The following is a 14416-nucleotide window of genomic DNA, read 5'->3' on the forward strand; positions in this document are numbered from 1 at the left end:
TAATTTGATTATTGATTTCTCATTAAGAATACTGGAGTCATTGATTATTCACCTCACAAGATGCTATTTTATATTCAATGCTGAACGGTTCTGCTAAAGTGAAATAGTTATAGTGTGATCAATAATTAAATATTATAACAAATATGAAATACTAATAAATAATATGAAATATAATAATATGAAATATAATAATATGAAATGCGATAACAACATAGTTTTGATAAATAAAAATACATGATTTACCAAAGGCGGCCGTGGATTTACAGGACGTGACAGCTATACATGCATGTTGCACGAAAAACAATATAAATATATTAGTATATGGTATTATGCCATCATAAATGGCTCCTCTCCTCCCTCACCATCATGTACTATTATTGCTCACGCTATAGAAAGATCCGGTGCTGCACAACTACCGTTGTAAACAATAGCCGTTTGGGCTCGGTAGTATATTTCCGACCCACCATTGCCGACTGCAGAGCTAAAAAGCGCACGGTTGTTCCATAAGCATGTTTCCTTTGTCTATCTTACTTCTCTGTGGCTACGTACAGAAAACTTATTTTGAGTACCTATGTGCCTGGCCTGGAGTATGAGCAGTACATGGGGGAACCTGAGACCACCCGTTTTCTAATGACAAACTTTAGTTGTAAGATAGAGATCGAGTGTATCTTCTATATTTCATTTTATGGCGCAGTGTGACACCTGGGGACCATTTCGTAATAAACTACAAGTTACAAGTTAGAACTTGTAACCTGCAATTTCCATTTGCTTGGGCAATTTGAAAATCATTTCAATTTGATTTGCATTGGGCTATCAGCTGGATACATATAATGATTTCACATGGGTGCCGATTTTTAGTTAAAATATGAATACCAATTAACAGAACACTCTCGGAATAAACGAATGTCCACAATATGGTTCACAAACGTCATGGTTCTATGCTGCATAGTGGTTTTTTGAATCATATTAAAAATCGATTTCACATAAAAATTAGGAAAAGCAAAGCTCGTGAAAAAGTTAAAGTATAAAATTGTAAATGAATAATAGGGGAAAGGGGATAGAGGAAGAGATAAGTAAAGAATAAAGGGGGGAGAGTTATTGTGGAAGCAGTGAGATAGGAGGGAACACCTGTTGTCTATGGTTACATCATTACTGGCTCCCTCGCCGCCTCGCATCCACATTTATACACCGGATTGCGCTGAGGCATCCGGTGGACATCATGTAATGGGGCCGCCCGGTATCCGGTTGCCGATTTGCACGCTCTATACCAGGTAAATTAATAGAATTGCCCTAGTAGTGCATTCGGCCCATTTCATAATAAACTACAAACTTATTATTAAATCAGCTGATCCCCCAATGCAAATCTAATGGAAATTACAAGTTAAAAGTTGTAACTTGTAACTTGTAGTTTATTATGAAATGGGCCCCAGCTGATTTACTAATAATATTAGTTTGTACTTTATTATGAAAAAGGCCCCTGGATGAAGTCATGAAAATTATTAATAACTTAAAAAACTCTCACGGCTCAGATGTGCATGGAATGACTGTCATCACCATTTTGAAATATGTATCAGAAGCCATGCCTCTTGCAAAAACTATTAATGCATCATACATGTTTTCAGAGTGGAGTTTTTCCCAATTCACTGAAGGTGTCAAGAACAGTCCTACCCCAACAGCACAATGGGCTTATTGGGAACTTGTTCCAAGTCCATTCTCCATTGCCCAAGCCCCCAAGCCTGGTTTAAACTCAGGGGCACAGGCACAAGTCAATAGGCTTGGTTTAGACTTGTTATAGACACCGAAGTTAGCAGTTATTCAACTTCTTATGGAGTTTGGGTCGCCAAGTCTAACCCAAGTTCCAACAGAACCCATAGTGAACTCATGCGCATGAACCCACTCTAAACTTGGAATGATTAACTCAAAACCAGTCTAGTAGATAAACAACAAACAGGCTCATTACGGACTAGGGACCCAAGCCCAATGTTGATCCGGCATCCATCAGCAGTTATCGGCCCATCTCAATAATTCCAGTTGTTTTGTTGCAATTGCAAAGGTATATAAAGAGGCAACTATAGTGAACTACTTGGGGCATGGCCCCCACATTTAATTGTGGGCCCTGTTACCAGGATCTGGCTAACCCCCTAGCCGCAGCCTAGAGGGGGGGGGGGTCCGGGGGTTCTCCCCCGGGAAAATGTTGAAAATGTCATGTATTTTAGTGAGTTTTTAAGGCAATCTAGGTATTAAATTTGTGAGTGGTAAATGGCACTTTTGCAGCCTTTTTTAAGGAAGAAAAGAGTTCTTCAATGAGTTTTATAAGACTTAAAATTACAGGAATTCAGGAATTAAAACTATTATATCAATACACAAAAGCTCCATGCTTATTAATTTTTTGTCTTTTTTATTTCCCTGTAAAAGGGTTTGGCTATCTTAACTGCTATAATTATACTTTGTAATATGGAGTAGGAAAAAAACTTACGTAAATCGAGTTTAACAGCTTACACTAATGAAATCGTATTTTCTTCAGTGACAATTTTCATCAAGAATTTTAACAATACTACATTTTTTGGGAGTGGATGCCTGAGCTGCCGAACTTGCCCGAGTAGTCATGGAGAAAAACGAATGTGTACGAGTAACGCCGAGAATGACCGATGCTGTCGATGCCGATGCTATCCAATCCGTGCTTTAGTACAGTATTATACCGAGCGAAAATTGGGAAGAAAACTTAGGTAAAATTATTAGGACAATTATTAGGATAAACATGACCTTTGTATTGTTGTTAAATTTTAAAGTAGGCCTACAGAGTTTTCACGTGTTACAAAAATCAAAAGGCGGAATACAATGAATAATTTATTACTGAACAAAAATAACAATTATAGTATAATACTGTATAATGGAATAAATTAAAACTATTGTTGATATCACATTCAAAGTATGTACATTTTTAGACTTAAATAAACTCAAGTGTTTACATTAAATTGGGATTATATTTTTTTTCTGGAAGTAATGAATGAATTGCTACATTAGTAGTTACCGGTACTTGGTCAAGATATAAAACAAAATCATAGTACAAATCTATTCACATAAGACATTCAGATAGATAGTCTTAAAAAGTCAAACAAAGTGTATTTTTGATTTTAACAAAATTCTTCCAAATATCCAATTATCTTCGCTAACTTCCAAAGTTTTTAGAGCAATTTTTTTACAAATGCTACTGTAAATAAAATCAAAACCAGGCAGTTTCTTTCAGTCTGTTCAGATCTCTAAGCGCATTTACAACAGCCTTGTGGTGGTGCCCAACTGTGGATGTGGTAGTAAATGTTGGGGTTTTTTGATGTTATCGCTTTCAGAGCTGCAGCAGAACCAGCTGTTTGCCAGATATGGTAGTGTGTCTCTATCCCGGGCTGGGCTGGTTGGCCACTGAACTGGGCGTTGCTCCATGTCGGTGCGGGAGTCTGACCTACGGAAAAAAAATTGTTAAGGCAAAAAGTTGTAAGAGATTCAACTTTGAACATATCCCAATCCCAAGTAGGAAATAGATCTGTAGTCCCATAAGTATATGAACCACGAATCATGTAATGTAACTTCAACTACCTAATTTTTCAAATATTAAATTTCCAATAACTTTCAAGAGTAGATCTACGAGGAAAGAATATTTTTTTTTTATCTTTGATAGTACAGTAAAATCTTACTAACCCAACACCAGTAACTCAACAGTCCTTCTAACTCGACAGTCAACAGCTGACAAGGGTGCACCCCTTGTCTAGCTGGCTTTGTCTTGCTATTGTGTTGGACTTTTCAAATTTTAATTCCTGAATATTGGACATTTTTTTGAAGATGGTTTTCTAAAAAAAATACTCGTGCAAGTAATAAATTGATATGTTATATGTTATTTGAAAAATTAGTCTGTTATGTATTCATTTATTAAAACCCATTAAACATTTAAGTTTTCTGGATAATTTAACAGTGCCCAAACTCGATCGACAACCTCTGGGTTTACAAATTGTCAAGTTAGTGAGGTTTTACTGTAATACTTAAGGGATTTAAAAACATTTCTCTGCTGATAAAATATTTTATTTAAAAATCGTAAAGTACACCTCAACTTACCTTGAGGGGCCGTTGGCTGGGATCCGCTGTATCCACCTGAATTAGCGTAAGCATAGCTGCCTCCTGAAGAGTAGGTACTTGAGTATCCGTTGGGTGTCGCAGGAGGGTAGGGAGCGCTTGCTCCGTTGGGTGTCGCAGGAGGGTAGGGAGCGCTCGCTCCGTTGGCGGGATGCCCGTAAGGGTTGAAAGCTGAAGGCGGAGGTACTCCGTTCTTGAAGAAACTACTCATAGTAGAGTAGGACGGCTTGGTCGGGGAGGCAGGGGCGACTGAGTCAGCTGGGGCAGCAAATCTGTCGGCTACATCATTGGACACCTCCTTGGGCCCCAGTGCCCTCGAGCTGCCAATGCTGACCAAGTTGTCGTACTTTGTGATGCAGTTGGGAGTCAGCTTCTGGGGAAGGAGAATGTAGTCGCCCCCGGCCAACGCGGACGTATCACGCAGACTGGATTCTGTCTCAGCCTGACACGCAGGACTCACTTTGGGACTAGCTGCCAGGGTAACTCTAACATCTACCCCGGGAATGGCTCCAACATCAATGTTCTTGCTGCATTCTGAAAAAGGTGGTTAATTAAAATGCTATTTTGTTTCAATCAAAACAAATTAAAGACAACAAAACTTTAAAACAGTTTCAGAGAATGTTATCTCATTTATTTTATGTTCCTTTACATTGGCAGCAGCAAAGATAGCAACCATTTTGTATAATTAAATTAATTCTCCTTGTCTTCACCTGACAAAGTATCCAGGGAACACAAAATGATGTTTGTCTTCTGTGTATACTATGACAGCTACCTGGACTTTGTCTAAGGAAAACTATAGCTACTATGTCTTTCTTCTACAAATGTTACAAAAAATGTCAGCTTAGCCATGTGACTAGTAGTGTAAAGGCACTTACTGTCAAGATCAGATCAGAGTAAAAGTGAATTGCGGCAGGCAGTTAGTTAAGTGTAAAAGAATCTATTTAGCTCGTTGAATAGTTTAGTCTAGTTAAAAGTTACTTTTTAAGTTTAAAAGTTATTAAATAAGTTTTTCGTCATACTGCAGCAAAAACAGCCGTTTTTAATGCATGCGTTGCAGTTTTGAGGTAGCATTTTTACTCTCTAGGGAGTAAAAATCAGCTGTTGTAAACAGATGTAAATTTCGATTGTGGCAATCGTATCGATCGAAATTTTTTATGATCGATTTATTAGGTAAGGTTTTAGTCTGTTGTTATCGATTGCTCGACATATCGATGGTATAATAATACGATCGTAATAGAGGAAATATTTGAATCACTTACTAAACAGCTGCTTATTTGCATTAGCAGAATTGAAAACAAGCTGGGAAGTCGTTTTGAGAGGTTATCTTTACATAAAAATTATTTCGTTTTCTAGCTTAGTTTGTTAATGATGCAATATGTTGAAAAGTATAGCTTACCACACGGGCAAAAAGTATCTTTTTAAACCTCGCTCATTTTCCGACCACGGCTTCGCCTCGATCGTAAAACTTGACCTCGAGTCAAAAAGAGTCACTTTAGGCCCTAGTGATGAAATATACCATTTTAACTTATTCATTAAGTTACTTTTTCACCCAGAATGTGTTTGTTACTTTATCTTTTTTACTATATATTTATGTAAATTAACTTACTTCCTTGGATGTAGCATCGATAGAGGATGAAGACAGTTACATTGCAGATGGGTTTTAACGTATAGTCGTGGTAAACACACTCGCCTGATTTTCCTGTAAACATATAATTTTTTCAACTTAAAGGAAACATAGTTGAATAACCCCGTAATGCAGTAATCTGATCTCTAAGCAATTCAATTTTCCCCTTTGGTTACTGGTAGCCCACAACAAAAGTTCATATTAGGATATGAAATATTCTGTTGTTTAAATTAGTAGCCCTTTCAGTTTAGCTTCAGTAGCACAACAACTTTTGATTGGAGAATATAGTCAACTTCATTGTAGGGTATCAAAAAGTCAAAGATAAAGAAATTGTAAACACCTCGCAGTTTTCGAAACTATAAAACCACACTTGTATAGTGCGAGTACTGTACTTTATCAAAAATCTACACTTTGGCAAAATTTCATTTAATATTTTTTTTATAATAAATTTTAGATAGTATCAATAAACTGGAACATACTCTCACTTATTAGTCTGAAATTAAAATTACACCCAACTAATTTTATAATGAAAAAAAATATAATGGGTTAGCGGTAGGAGTATAACGTTTTTATGAGGGAAATCACAAAATTTGCAATAACTTTTGATCCATAAAATTTGCAGCAATGGGGTTTGTATATCCTGTTATTTATTGAGGAGAAAATAAGAACAAAAAGGAATAACTCAATAAAAAATATATTTTTTGTTTAAAACTTAATGTAAGTACTGGAGATAAAACCAAACAGTGTGTAAATATTTTAAACTTGTTAGCTCTAAATCTTTTATCTCCTCATGCAAATATACTGAGTAAAAATACTAACCTTCAGCAATTCCCATACGATTTGTTATGTCCCCCTTTGAAAAATCGTAGTACGCATTTGAGCCATTTTTACTGAAAAATTACAAAAATAAAAAATTTTTACCATTTTTTATGACAAATTTCAACAATTAAAAATAATATGTTTTGTGTGATTTTTTAGCTTTCTCAGTAACAATTAGCTCAGTAACTTATGCTAAGTTTGTGCTTCTTGTTTTGAGTTTACAGAATATGAGCTTTACATTTTAGCATAGTGCATATTATACCAGTATACAATATGTTATGTTTCTAGCTAAACCTTGTTTTTGGTAAATTCAGGAAATAAAGCCAGTTGCTTTTGGGCCTTAATCACACTAAGTCACTACCGGTACCGGTATTTAAATTCAGTTTTAAGGAATAAAAGTGTTTTAGACCAAATTAATAAATACTACAATTCCTAAAATTTACCTATATGATTTTATTTAGGTACGGTTATAAATAATTCAGAGTTGAGCAACTTACAATTAACTTAAAAGTTACAATTATAATTAAGTTGGAAATATGTTTCCTTGACCTTACGAAACCCTTGAACTTGGATTGCTCAATGCTCATAGAATATTGTTCATTCAAAAGTTAAAATAGTGTAAAATACTTGAAATACCTTATATTTTTATCACCTATATGACCTATATGTTCAACAGATCAATTGTAAATAAATTAATTTCTTTTGCAGCAAAACTGTAAATTGCATAAAACACAATTCCTGCTGTTTTTGTAGGTGAAACATGTTAATTCAAATTATGTAAAGTATATATAGTGGAAGTAATGTACTTACTATGTTATTGACATAATATGGAAGAATCCTCCATCATTATTTTCAAAATATGTGTAACACACATTATCCATTTCAAGTGTTTGAGGTGTCTTGGGCAGGGCAATAACATAGAAAGGTGAGGCATAACGGACATCCTGAAAACATTCATTCTTATTATTTGGAAATAGTTTCAGACAGCAACATTTTTTTATAATCAAGCATTGTAAATAATTTTTGGTTTGGCTTATTTTGAATATATCAATAAAGTGCTACAAGAGTTCAGCAGCCGGTTTGTGCATCTAGTTAATTAAAAATGTAATTGCCAAAAACTGCTGTGATTACCTAACATTTCATGATGTATTCTTATGTTTCTATCGTTACTGTCATTGTTGCAGGCTATGACATCATTTATTTTTATAAAAATAGTGAGCCTTTACTTCATTAAGACTGAAACAGTTTGAATTTTTTGTAGTATTTGTTATGCTTCTTGAAATACACAGCATAGAGTTTTATAAGAGGGTCTAACAATAAAATGTAGTTTTAGCAGCAACAAATGTAAATAGCCATTTACATTTGAATAATATGTAACTTTTAAGAGTTAAATTATCTTAAGATTTCCAAATCATAATTGTTTTATTTCTGGTAGAAGTTTAGTATTTTTTTGTAATTACTGTGGTGCTGCAGCAAACATAACATGATTGTCTTAATGCAAATGATTCAAGCGAAGGCCAACAGCTTCATCATTAACTTCAATTTTGTTGCAGCAGGATATTCGAATGTAGTTTGCATAAACCAGCTTCGATGGTTTGCAAAACAAATACAATACAACCATTCTTCAAACATTCTCCATAATTATTTTTATTGGGTGCTGTTGTTCCGTATTTATAGAACCCTAATTAAAATTGAAAAGCCCACAGTTTAAACCCATTCCTTATAAAACCCCAAAAATATTGCTTGAGAAAAATAAGTTTTTGGACTAAAATCTCCTGAGGGATCTCCTGGGAAATGTAGTCTAATTTACAGGATAAAATTACAAATCTATGAAAACATGAAAAAAGTGTTTTGTTTTTAGGCTAACTATGAATTGAGAAATGACTCAGACATTGTTTTAGATGGACTATTAGATGTTGAAAAATAATAAGTGTTTACAAGATTTCACTAATGACTTACTGAACAAAAATAGCACGCTTAGCCACTACTAAATAAAGTCAATCAGGAATATTAAAGTATCTATTTAATATAACAGTATCCAGCTTTAAGTAACATTTGACTGAATATATTGATAAGCATACCACAATTACAAAAGATGGTTTTAATGAGAAGTTTTATTTTGAACCATAAGAATATCTACTCACATCAGATAATAGTCGTTGTTCCACATAAGGACTCTTGCATGTGCCTTGACTCTGAACTTGATAAAAGAAGTAAAACACCATAAAAACTGAAGCCCACATCTTGAAGATTCTGAAAATATTAATTTTATTCAAGATTAAACCGTATGGTATGTATTATGTAGCATCAAAGAAGAAAATAACGTAATAAGTTAAATATTTTATTGATGTTTAATTTTAATTATGAAACCTTTGAAAAATGTATATTCTATTATTGTTAACCTTGAAACTATATAATGAGATCTACTTATAAAAGGTAGACATAAAAAAAAGGTAGGCATTTAGGTAGTTTAGATATAGGACTTTCCTAAATTTAAATATTGTGGACCAGGCGCATGTTCTATTGAGTATATATTTACTTGGACTCAATTTATAAAAAAAAAGAAGAAAAAAGTCAATTTGGAGACATTGTGCAGCTTCGTTGAACCAATTTTTAGGCAGACTTAAATAACAGGTTTAGACAAACTACAATATTTTTAATTACATAAAAGAATAACAATTTTGTATAAATAATAAAGTCAAATTTACAAATTTATCTTATAGTTTGGATTCATTCAATCTATAGTTTCCTTCCATCATAGTAGGCGAAGCATTAAACGTATAATGTATGTTCAACAACAAAATAAATGTTATTTTACTAAGTCATTCAAAGCCGCATTATTTGCACCCAGATATAACTAATTCATAGGCCTATTATTGAAGTTATGGCATTGGAGTAGGTAAAAAAATATTATGTTGGAGTATGTGACAAAATTGTTAAATATGTAACTTAAATAAGCTACAAAATAAATCGATTTATAATAAACACACATTATTGCTCCAAAAAAACTAAATAACTTAAAGTTAGATTTAAAAATTTCCTTTGCTGAAATAAAAAACCGAATTATGTCCACCTTCAAACATTGGAATCTAAAAAGTAATAACATTTTAGAGGAACCAACTCAAATTTGGTGTATAAGGTCAAGTGTAGTTTGTAGAGAATCATAGTTAACTCTACACAGCAACAATGGTAATGTCATTAGAAAGTAGTTATAGTTTTTTTCCGTGTCAATTAGGACTTACCTTTCCTGTTTACTGGCTAGGCCTCTACACAGACAATACTGAAGTGACCAACACAACACACTAGGACTGGACTTTGTGTACCTCTCTACCCGGCGGCCGGTGTGTATCTGGTAGATAAACCAGTTTGAGGTCTCGGGCAGCCCGTCGACGTTATCACGTTTCGGGGATTTCCTCCCGGCTTACTCACGACTCGAGAACACGACTGTTGAACGCGCGCCAAAAATAGAACGTTGCCTTCGGCTAGCTCAAGGAAAACTTGGAGATAATCAGAATTTGTTTTGACTTCTCGATATCAGTAACAGGGTGGAGGGGATTATCTGATCAAATAAGAACTTCGTAGAATCGTCAAGTCCTTATCTTACTGAATATCTCCAAGGTAGGTTCGGGTAAGTAATAAAAGTGTAAAGATATAAATGTATTAAAGCGGCATAGATGAAAGGATTATGTGTAAACTATGACAAACTCTACGACTGAGTTGATAAGGATTCTTGTTTTCGAAGTGATATGGAATAAATGAATTTACTTGCAAATTCTGCATTTTTGGTTTGTTAGAGTTAAATTACATAATTTACAGGCATATATTTTTTTGTCATAGACACGAAAACCCTACGCCAAAACAGAAAATCCGATGTTAGGGTCTACCTATGTCGAAAAAAAACTGTCTTCATAATGTATATTTATCGCACATTTATTTGACTATCTATAGGAGTAGGGCCTACACACTCCAATCCAACGTTTTCTCTAGCCAGATTTTTTAAATAAAAAATAAACGTAGCCTATTTTGAATGGAGCTAACGCACGATTACTAGAAAAATACGACAGAGAGTGCGCTGATTTCAAACACCGATTTCTGTCGGAGGACACATAAGCCAAAGTGAAAAAACAACTTGTAGTAAGAGCATATTTTGTGTCATGTCCAACTATAAAAGAGGGTAAAAGGAAAGGTTAAAGTTAACAGTAGCGCACTGTAGAGAGATTCATGGCTGTATGCTGTATGTTCAAAAAATCCTACAGCTGCTCTGAGTTCTACTGGTTAGTCTATGGTTCTACTGGTTCTACTTCAGCAACGGTATCTAAAGTCAACTTGTACACTTTGATTAAAATAGCTTCCGTGAATCGAAGTCTGTTTCGATTCGATTATCAGGTTCAAACTACTATCGCATCCAAGGTCAACAAGGAAGTTATTGGCCAAAGCCGCAGATGGAATTTATACTGTTGATGTAAAAAACAAACAAAGTCACGTGATATTTGACTATCTGAGTGACGACAACCAGAAATCTGGTTTCTTGGAACGATTTTCACGACACTGGTTGGCATATATTCAATGTCACTGCCATACAACTACACTCATGGGGTTATCTTCCGGATAATTTTACTTTTCGTAAATTTATTATCACTAAAAAATGATTTGATATCCTTGTACAGTTTTTGGTAGAAATATGAGTGATTGTGTAGTTATTCAGCTACATCCACTAACAACACTTCAAAATCAGATTATTGCTTTTTAAGATTTTTTCTTTTAATTTTACTTTTACCTCGTTTGCCTCAATGGATGTTTCAAAGGCCATGAAAGGCGCGTGAAATGTATTGAACAAAGCAAGAGGCAAGCCTGTAAAGTTTACTTTAATACTTTACTGTATAAGGCTTATTGTACTGACAAGTTATAAGTGGAGGTATCAGTACGTTTTAACCAACGTTTTCTAGGTTTCACTATCCACAGTCCGTAGGGAACCAAGGGCTCTCCAAATACGAAACTAAGAAGATAAGAGTTTATTTTTTAGTTCAACTTTAGGAACTACTCAAAAAGTAAACTCATTATAAACCATTTTGACGTGAAAATACTTTCTCGACATTGTACAGCCATTGTAAAGGACGTAAAAGGAACACACCTACCAATGTAATATTCTGTAAAACATGTTAAAACCCACAGATGAATTTTAACGGTACGAACTCCTTATAAAATAAATTTGGCTGTTATCGGGAAACTAGTAAAATGGTTGTGCACTTTACAAATATTCAGGGTTTTTTTAGCTTTGAAGCAACACCGAACATCAATTAACTTCGAAATTTCCAGTAGAGGAGGATTAGATAAGATTTACATTGCACTATGTAGTATTACGCAACAAAAGTTATCAAATAGACTTTACTGTCTATACATTTGGTTTTTCAATTAGTATGTCATATTTTTTTAAAAGATTTGTTGAATACATACCACCTCTTTCTTGACTATTTTATATATAGGGTACAGGTGTGGTCCGTTGGAGACTGCTTGGGCAATACATCAAAATACAAAATTCTACAAAAAAATCGAAAAGTACCTTGAAACTTTCATAATAAAAGCCATTGTATTTCCTTAAATAACAAACTGGCTCTACGTCAGATTTATAAATTAGAAACGCGTTTCCCGCTAAAATTTGCATAGATCTTTGTAAACATATTTGTATCCAGAGTGTGAAATATTTATTTATTTATTATTATTCTTCCAACGGTAACACCATTTTTACATTAAAAAATACATTAAATAGGCTAAATCACTTCAAGTATGACATGTATAGTATAAACATATTAGCGGGTCACTCATCACTCAGGTTGAATCACGGATTGAAACATACATTTTGGAGGGTTTTTAATAGTTCTGTTTGTTATCTGTGGTTTTAAAACTAAAAGACCTTCTTTCTTTCGTAATGTTTCAGTGAGTTATTTACTTCTATATCGTAATACAATCTACAAATATTACCAATGGTTATTGAGCGTGCTCTTCACAGGATGTTAGCAGATGTTGAAATAAGTGTGAACAGGTTCGTTTTAGCGAACCTTTGTATGACTTATGCCATTGAATATAATATATTCAATGACCTTGCAAGGTGTTTCGCAATACATTGCTTACGTTACGTATACTGTCTTAAAAAATTAACAGTTGAAGATGTACGCTTACAGTAATGAATTTTGAGTAAATTATGTAATAAATATAAAATGTACAAAGGTGTAACATTTTAAATTATATCATGCATAGTTTCATCCGAAAATCCGTTCATCCGTCCATTGTAGTTTAGGAAAATCCGATTTACTTTTTGAACATTCAAAACTGAGCTAAACAATATTAGATATGAATTTTACTCGTACAACAGTATTGCCCAAGATTTTGGTAAAATAACCCTCTGATAGTGACGTAAACCGTAATCTTTTCAATCAACCTTCCCTGAATTCTCATTTAGGGCACCCCTTGTGACGGCATCTTGTATTTAAATTAGTTCTTCTTTGGCATTGTAAGTATATTTTTGTGTAGGTGATATACACTGGTATAATTAAATACGGTATCTTACAAGTCGGAATACAGGCATATCTATTATATAATTAAAATAGAGGGTGATTCTAAATTATTGTTACACTTTTTAAACTCTATAAATGAAAAACTATCAGCATCACCTATCATCACGGGATGAGGATCAATTGAAAGAGGAGATTATAAAGTTTTGTGTAACACCACTTTGATAATCATAGTTGCAAAATAAGCCTCTACATACATTTTTAGATTTTAATTACGATTTTATATTAACCAGACAGTTTAAAATCAATGAAAATCTAAAACACAGAACCCATTTTGCTCTTTCAAAGTCATGTTCGTCGCAGCTTACAATAATGGTGAACAACAACTGAACGGTAAATTATAGAACTAATTGACCCTTAGTGGTATCATTATAACTTTTGACAATTTAACGAACAGTATTAAGTTTTGAGATTCAGGAAGGTAGAAATGTGTAATTAATTTAAAATCATATTTAAAATCTAAAAATGTCTGGAGAGTCTAATTTTGTAAGTATGTTTACCAAAGTGGTGTCAAACAAAACTTTAGAATCTGCTCTTTCAATTGGTTCTCACCCTGTTATGATAGGTTGTATAGTTTTTCATTTATAGTGTTTAATAAATGTAACAATAATTTAGAATCGCCCTGTATATTACAACGACAATAGATTTCGACCACCTGTCATCATTAGGCCAAATCAAAGACCGTGATAGATTATAAATCGGCCGCCATTTTAACATGTATATTTTTGTCGTCGGATTAATATTTAGAATATGAGTAAGTATGTCGAATAGAGTTGGCAGTTTCTTATTACATCCGTATCTTCAGATGGTGATTCTTGAATGTAATTTCTCCAAGCTAGGTTTCATAGAGAAATCCTAATTAGTGCTTGGTTTATTGATGTGTTTCCCATGCACGAGGAAACCTATGAATAAAACCATTGCCCATTGTCCGTGATGCTGTGCCTTGACCGTGACCTTGGACTTTGACCTCGGCCATCTACTTGTTGCACGTGAGATGTCAGGTCTTCGCCTCACTCGTGACTGGTGGGCGGAGGCCGGACAAAAGTCGTGACGTCACGGGTAACAACCCCGCTCGCAGCAAATTGCGTCATTAATCTACTAACTGCAGACAGTGGTTGAGCGATTGGGGATTTTTGCAATACCAACGCACTGTTTGTGATATGCATGACTCTGCAACATTTTGATTTCCAGAATGACCATAGAAAATGCGTTAGCGAATTTTGTTTGTAAATTGAACGCAAACAAGCTAAATAGAAACTACACATGTAAATGTAAAGAGAAA

The 14416-nt window shown here is 34.2% G+C and overlaps 1 protein-coding gene across 1 annotated transcript; it reads right to left on the reverse strand.

Annotated features, from left to right (window-relative positions):
• Positions 1 to 2834: 2834 nt before the first annotated feature.
• On the reverse strand, positions 2835 to 10241 carry LOC129004423 (uncharacterized). Its single transcript, XM_054433004.1, has 7 exons — positions 9808 to 10241; positions 8710 to 8818; positions 7376 to 7509; positions 6566 to 6636; positions 5729 to 5821; positions 4105 to 4656; positions 2835 to 3457 (listed from the first exon to the last, which is right to left on the reverse strand). Exons 2-7 carry the CDS (start codon positions 8806 to 8808, stop codon positions 3261 to 3263), a joined length of 1146 nt encoding a protein of 381 aa, XP_054288979.1. The 5' UTR covers positions 8809 to 8818; positions 9808 to 10241; the 3' UTR covers positions 2835 to 3260.
• Positions 10242 to 14416: the final 4175 nt, after the last annotated feature.

Source organism: Macrosteles quadrilineatus, unplaced genomic scaffold, assembly GCF_028750875.1.
Source record: "Macrosteles quadrilineatus isolate MER2022 unplaced genomic scaffold, UCM_ALF_1.0 Scaffold_9__3_contigs__length_116548681, whole genome shotgun sequence".
Classification (NCBI taxonomy): Eukaryota; Metazoa; Arthropoda; class Insecta; order Hemiptera; family Cicadellidae; genus Macrosteles; species Macrosteles quadrilineatus.